Source organism: Oncorhynchus keta, chromosome 30 (assembly GCF_023373465.1).
Source record: "Oncorhynchus keta strain PuntledgeMale-10-30-2019 chromosome 30, Oket_V2, whole genome shotgun sequence".
Classification (NCBI taxonomy): Eukaryota; Metazoa; Chordata; class Actinopteri; order Salmoniformes; family Salmonidae; genus Oncorhynchus; species Oncorhynchus keta.
In genome coordinates, this window is record NC_068450.1 from 31,988,435 (window position 1) to 31,995,934 (window position 7,500).

A 7,500-nucleotide genomic window follows, 5' to 3' on the forward strand; every position below is an offset into this window, starting at 1 on the left:
TGGGTCTAGGCAGGTTGATGTAGTTGATGGAGATGGGTTGTGTATTAGTGGGTCTGGGCAGGTTGATGTAGTTGATGGAGATGGGGTGTGTATTAGTGGGTCTGGGCAGGTTGATGTAGTTGATGGAGATGGGGTGTGTATTAGTGGGTCTGGGCAGGTTGATGTAGTTGATGGAGATGGGTTGTGTATTAGTGGGTCTGGGCAGGTTGATGTAGTTGATGGAGATGGGGTGTGTATTAGTGGGTCTGGGCAGGTTGATGTAGTTGATGGAGATGGGGTGTGTATTAGTGGGTCTGGGCAGGTTGATGTAGTTGATGGAGATGGGTTGTGTATTAGTGGGTCTGGGCAGGTTGATGTAGTTGATGGAGATGGGTTGTGTATTAGTGGGTCTGGGCAGGTTGATGTAGTTGATGGAGATGGGTTGTGTATTAGTGGGTCTGGGCAGGTTGATGTAGTTGATGGAGATGGGGGTGTGTAGTTGTGGGTTTGGGCAGGTTGATGTAGTTGATGGAGATGGGTTGTGTATTAGTGGGTCTGGGCAGGTTGATGTAGTTGATGGAGATGGGTTGTGTATTAGTGAGTCTGGGCAGGTTGATGTAGTTGATGGAGATGGGTTGTGTATTAGTGGGTCTGGGCAGGTTGATGTAGTTGATGGAGATGGGTTGTGTATTAGTGGGTCTGGGAAGGTTGATGTAGTTGATGGAGATGGGTTGTGTAGTAGTGGGTCTGGGCAGGTTGATGTAGTTGATGGAGATGGGTTGTGTATTAGTGGGTCTGGGCAGGTTGATGTAGTTGATGGAGATGGGTTGTGTATTAGTGGGTCTGGGCAGGTTGATGTAGTTGATGGAGATGGGGGTGTGTATTACTGGGTCTGGGAAGGTTGATGTAGTTGATGGAGATGGGTTGTGTAGTAGTGGGTCTGGGAAGGTTGATGTAGTTGATGGAGATGGGTTGTGTATTAGTGGGTCTGGGCAGGTTGATGTAGTTGATGGAGATGGGGGTGTGTATTAGTGGGTCTGGGAAGGTTGATGTAGTTGATGGAGATGGGGTGTGTAGTAGTGGGTCTGGGAAGGTTGATGTAGTTGATGGAGATGGGTTGTGTAGTAGTGGGTCTGGGAAGGTTGATGTAGTTGATGGAGATGGGTTGTGTAGTAGTGGGTCTGGGAAGGTTGATGTAGTTGATGGAGATGGGTTGTGTATTAGTGGGTCTGGGCAGGTTGATGTAGTTGATGGAGATGGGTTGTGTATTAGTGGGTCTGGGCAGGTTGATGTAGTTGATGGAGATGGGGGTGTGTATTAGTGGGTCTGGGCAGGTTGATGTAGTTGATGGAGATGGGGTGTGTATTAGTGGGTCTGGGCAGGTTGATGTAGTTGATGGAGATGGGGTGTGTATTAGTGGGTCTGGGCAGGTTGATGTAGTTGATGGAGATGGGTTGTGTATTAGTGAGTCTGGGCAGGTTGATGTAGTTGATGGAGATGGGGGTGTGTATTAGTGGGTCTGGGCAGGTTGATGTAGTTGATGGAGATGGGGTGTGTATTAGTGGGTCTGGGCAGGTTGATGTAGTTGATGGAGATGGGTTGTGTATTAGTGAGTCTGGGCAGGTTGATGTAGTTGATGGAGATGGGGTGTGTAGTTGTGGGTCTGGGCAGGTTGATGTAGTTGATGGAGATGGGGTGTGTAGTAGTGGGTCTGGGCAGGTTGATGTAGTTGATGGAGATGGGGTGTGTAGTAGTGGGTCTGGACAGGTTGATGTAGTTGATGTTTGTATGTGTTTATAAAATATCATCCTTTCCTTAATGAAATACCTCATAAGCTGAGGACTTCACTTGAAGTACAGTTACAATACTGGTTCCATGACAGTGCCTTTTTGTGCTGTTAAAATACCTGCAGGATATCAATAGTTTTGATTTTCACTTCATTGAGAGTTATATAAGTGGAGAACACACACACACACACACAAACGAGGGAGAGAGCTGGTTAGTGATATAAGGTGTTGTCAAACCAAACAAGAACAAACGTCATAACACCAGCGCTTATTTCACTGGACCAAGATGCTACGCTGTCACTAAAGAGTGTGTGTACTGTCTGTAACTGGGATAAGTGTATGGACCCCGATGATATGCTGTCACTAAAGGGTGTGTGTACTGTCTGTAACTGGGATGTGTGTATGGACCCTGATGATACGCTGTCACTAAAGGGTGTGTTTACTGTCTGTAACTGGGATGTGTGTATGGACCCCAATGATACGTTGTCACTAAAGGGTGTGTGTACTGTCTGTAACTGGGATGTGTGTATGGACCCCGATGATACGCTGTCACTAAAGGGTGTGTGTACTGTCTGTAACTGGGATGTGTGTATGGACCCCAATGATACGTTGTCACTAAAGGGTGTGTGTACTGTCTGTAACTGGGATGTGTGTATGGACCCCGATGATACGCTGTCACTAAAGGGTGTGTGTACTGTCTGTAACTGGGATGTGTGTATGGACCCCAATGATACGTTGTCACTAAAGGGTGTGTGTACTGTCTGTAACTGGGATGTGTGTATGGACCCCGATGATACGCTGTCACTAAAGGGTGTGTGTACTGTCTGTAACTGGGATGTGTGTATGGACCCCAATGATACGTTGTCACTAAAGGGTGTGTGTACTGTCTGTAACTGGGATGTGTGTATGGACCCCGATGATACGCTGTCACTAAAGGGTGTGTGTACTGTCTGTAACTGGGATGTGTGTATGGACCCCAATGATACGTTGTCACTAAAGGGTGTGTGTACTGTCTGTAACTGGGATGTGTGTATGGACCCCAATGATATGTTGTCACTAAAGGGTGTGTGTACTGTCTGTAACTGGGATGTGTGTATGGACCCCGATGATACGCTGTCACTAAAGGGTGTGTGTACTGTCTGTAACTGGGATGTGTGTATGGACCCCGATGATACGCTGTCACTAAAGGGTGTGTGTACTGTCTGTAACTGGGATGTGTGTATGGTGATGGTGTGTTCAACTCAAAAGCTTCTCTATTTTGCAGTTTCAAAAACTCACATGGACCAAGACACTAACTGACAGACAGACAGACAGACAGACAGACAGACAGACAGACAGACAGACAGACAGACAGACAGACAGACAGACAGACAGACAGGTTTAGGGTTGAGGTTAGGGACTCACCGCTCTTCTCTGTTTTGTGGCTGTGTGGTTTGACCAGTTCCAGATCAGGCAGACATGGACACGGTCCTCCACACTTCAGAGCGATGTTCTTCCCTGACTTACACTCCTGGAACTCCAGCGTACACTACAAAACACATAGAGAATCATGGGTAGCGGAGTCTTTCTTCAGAGAGGCAGATGAGGCAGGCAAGACTCGCGTGAGGCACCATTGGACATTCAGCTCTGATGAACAGATGTTGTCATTAAGAAGTCCTGTAAACACCCACGCATACGCATACACACACACTCACACAGATGCTGCTGGTTCTCTTCGCCTTGTGTATTAGAGAGAAGCCATTTCAAGGACAGCCCCCAATACAACTGCAGACAACAGATTACAGTAATCAGGTAATGAACAAATTAAAGTTGTTTTTAATCGCAAAATAACAAACCTCAAATGGATTTGAAAGATGGTTTCTTGTCAAACCAAAGAATAATCACATTTTAAGTGAAATTTGAATAGAATTTGCCTCTGAGGGCCTGGAGAGATGCACGTGTCTCACACTGTCACGTTCTGACCCTAGTTCTTGTGTTATTTCTTTGCTTTAGTTGGTCAGGACGTGAGTTGGGTGGGTATTCTATGTTTTGTGTTTCTAGGTTGGGTTTCTTGTTTGGCCTGATATGGTTCTCAATCAGAGGCAGGTGTTAGTCATTGTCTCTGATTGGGAACCATATTTAGGTGACCTGTTTTCTGTTGGGGATTGTGGGTGGTTATTTTCAGACTGTGTGTCTGCACCAGATAGAATTGTTTTGGTTGTCACTTTGTTGTTTTGTGTTTTTGAAGTGTTCAGTTTTCCATTAAAAAGATGAACAGTAACCACGCTGCGCTTTGGTCCTCTCTATCTCCAGACGACAACCGTTACAGACACACACACATGCCATACACACACACACCATTGAACGTGTCAATGCGTAATTTAATTTAGCATTTTTTATCGTTCAACCAAGTATGTTATAACAATAAGACGCCTAAACGTCTGATTCAGTTCCACACGTTGTGTTAATGGAATTCACTCCACAATATAACAGCCACTGTACTGACAGGACCCACTGTACTGACAGGACCCACTGTACTGACAGAACCCACTGTACTGACAGGACCCACTGTACTGACAGAACCCACTGTACTGACAGAACCCACTGTACTGACAGAACCCACTGTACTGACAGAACCCACTGTACTGACAGGACCCACTGTACTGACAGAACCCACTGTACTGACAGGACCCACTGTACTGACAGAACCCACTGTACTGACAGGACCCACTGTACTGACAGGACCCACTGTACTGACAGGACCCACTGTACTGACAGGACCCACTGTACTGACAGGACCCACTGTACTGACAGGACCCACTGTACTGACAGGACCCACTGTACTGACAGGACCGACTGGATCCACTGCACTGACAGGACCCACTGTACTGACAGGACCCACTGCACTGACAGGACCCACTGTACTGACAGGACCAACTGTTCTGACAGGACCCACTGTACTGACAGGACCCACTGTTCTGACAGGACCCACTGTTCTGATAGGACCCACTGTACTGAGTGGACCCACTGCACTGACAGGACCCACTGTACTGACAGGACCCACTGTACTGAGTGGACCCACTGCACTGACAGGACCCACTGTACTGACAGGACCGACTGCACTGACAGGACCCACTGTACTGTCAGGACCCACTGCATTGTTTAATAATAATTAGTTTGGTGCTTATATTTGTCACATGTAACACATGTACAAGTGTGTACAATATGTATTTTTTGCATATCCCGACTCCCCCTGAGACAACCTCAGAGAGTGGGGTCACTGACCAGGGTCTGCCATTAACAACAGTGACCCAGGAGCAATTAGGGTTAAGTGCCTTGCTCAAGAGCACAGAGGGAGTTTACACATAGTCGGCTAGTTGGCTCAGGGATTCGAACTAGCAATCATTTGGTTACAAACTCAACGTTCTTAATCCCTAGGCTACCTGCCATCTGTCTGCCATCTGTCAAGGTGGGGATTATAATGCCTGCATATAAACACAACTCATTAACCACAGTGTCTATTGGGCCTACATTAATTAGGTCAAACAGTTACTGACCTTTCAACTCTTTCATGTTAGGATATTACATAAGCTGGACAGTGTGAACATGTAGCAACATTGTGTGAATGTTTCTCATTCTTGGTGTCATTACATATTTAGACATAAACCATTTATTTTCTTACATTTCTGCCATTGTGCACGGCACCATAGACTACGTACTGCATTAAACATTTAGATAGCATTTGCATACTGCTTGGTAAGAAACCTGGTCCCAATTGTTGTATGCATATCTGGGACAGGCTCTGTAATGGCTTTGTTTCTGTCTCTTTATGCATTATTATTGAAATGTAAATAATAAATAGCCCTTGTTTTTTCCTCCACATTGTTTGCTCAATCCTGTCACAACCTTGACAGAGGGTAAACAGTACAGAGGGTAAACAGTACAGAGGGTAAACAGTACAGAGGGTAAACAGTACAGAGGATAAACACTACAGAGGGTAAACAGTACAGAGGGTAAACAGTACAGAGGGTAAACAGTACAGAGGGTAAACAGTACAGAGGGTAAACAGTGCAGAGGGTAAACAGTGCAGAGGGTAAACAGTGCAGAGGGTAAACAGTGCAGAGGGTAAACAGTACAGAGGGTAAACAGTACAGAGGGTAAACAGTGCAGTGGGTCCTGTCAGTACAGTGGGTCTTGTCAGTTATATTGTGGAGTGAATTCCATTAACACAACCGTGTGGAACTGAATCAATCAGACGTTCACGCGTCGTATTGTTATAAACATACTTGGTTGAGTGGTATATAAGTCACACCTTCAAGTTAAAAATATACACACTACCGTTCAAAAGTTTGGGGTCACTTACAAATGCTGATGCTCCAGATACTCAACTAGTCTAAAGGCCAGTTTTATTGCTTCTTTAATCAGTACAACAGGTTTCATCTGGGCTAGCATAATTGCAAAAGTGTTTTCTAATGATCAGTTAGCTTTTTAAAATAATAAACTTGGATTAATTAACACAACGTGCCATTGGAACACAGGAGTGATGGTTGCTGATAATGGGCCTCTGTACACCTATGTAGATATTCCATTAAAAATCAGCTGTTTCCAGTAACAATAGTCATTTACAACATTAACAATGTCTACACTGTATTTCTGATAAATTTTATGTTGTTTTAACTGATTTTTTTTTGTGATTTTCTTTCAAAAACAAGGACATTTCTAAGTGGCCCCAAACTTTTGAAAGGTAGTGTATTTATATAAAAACACCACGTTCACACGTACAATATTCATTTATTGCATTTATCCTCCGTCATAACACACATGTACAAATGCAACACACACACAACCACACACAACCACACACACTGACTCTCTCCACTCTCTTGCTGACACTTTCAATTTCACACATTCCAATTTAAATCCATCACTTTCTCCCTGACAGTTCTTAGATAGCAGCACTAATGTCGCTTAATCCAATTTGTTGACAAAGGTACGCCGCTCTCCCCTTCTATACATATTGAATTACCTGTCGAGAGGGAGGAAAGGAAACTGATGAAATATTCCCCAGCCAATTCAATTGACTGCTATTTCCAGGCTAGTGAAACACTGGTGGTGTCAGCACCAATAATCTCTGTCTGTGGATGGCTTTGATATGTTTTTAATTATGTACAAATATAGGAAAGAAACTAGAGGCAAAAGTAGAGGGGCAAGTACAGAGAACAGAAGAGGGAGAAGGAAGGAAGGAAGGAAGGAAGGATGGAAGGAAGGAAGGAAGGAAGGAAGGAAGGAAGGAAGGAAGGAAGGAAGGAAGGAAGGAAGGAGAGACAGGAAGACAGAGGAAGACTATAATGACAGGGAGAAACAGAGGAAGACTATAATGATAGGGAGAAACAGAGGAAGACTATAATGATAGGGAGAAACAGAGGAAGACTATAATGATAGGGAGAAACAGAGGAAGACTATAATGATAGGGAGAAACAGAGGAAGACTATAATGATAGGGAGAAACAGAGGAAGACTATAATGATAGGGAGAAACAGATGAAGACTATAATGATAGGGAGAAACAGAGGAAGACTATAATGATAGGGAGAAACAGAGGAAGACTATAATGATAGGGAGAAACAGATGAAGACTATAATGATAGGGAGAAACAGAGGAAGACTATAATGATAGGGAGAAACAGGAAGACTATAATGACAGGGAGAAACAGAGGAAGACTATAATGATAGGGAGAAACAGAGGAAGACTATAATG

At 44.4% G+C, this 7,500-nt stretch overlaps 1 protein-coding gene across 1 annotated transcript in view; it reads right to left on the bottom strand.

Moving 5' to 3' along the window:
• LOC118372759 (testican-1-like) overlaps positions 1 to 7,500 on the bottom strand; it is a 473,522-nt gene that overhangs the window by 70,485 nt on the left and 395,537 nt on the right. The window contains exon 7 of the mRNA XM_052488275.1: positions 3,171 to 3,294. Coding sequence (XP_052344235.1) covers positions 3,171 to 3,294 — 124 coding nt within the window. The remainder of the gene's footprint in view (positions 1 to 3,170; positions 3,295 to 7,500) is intronic.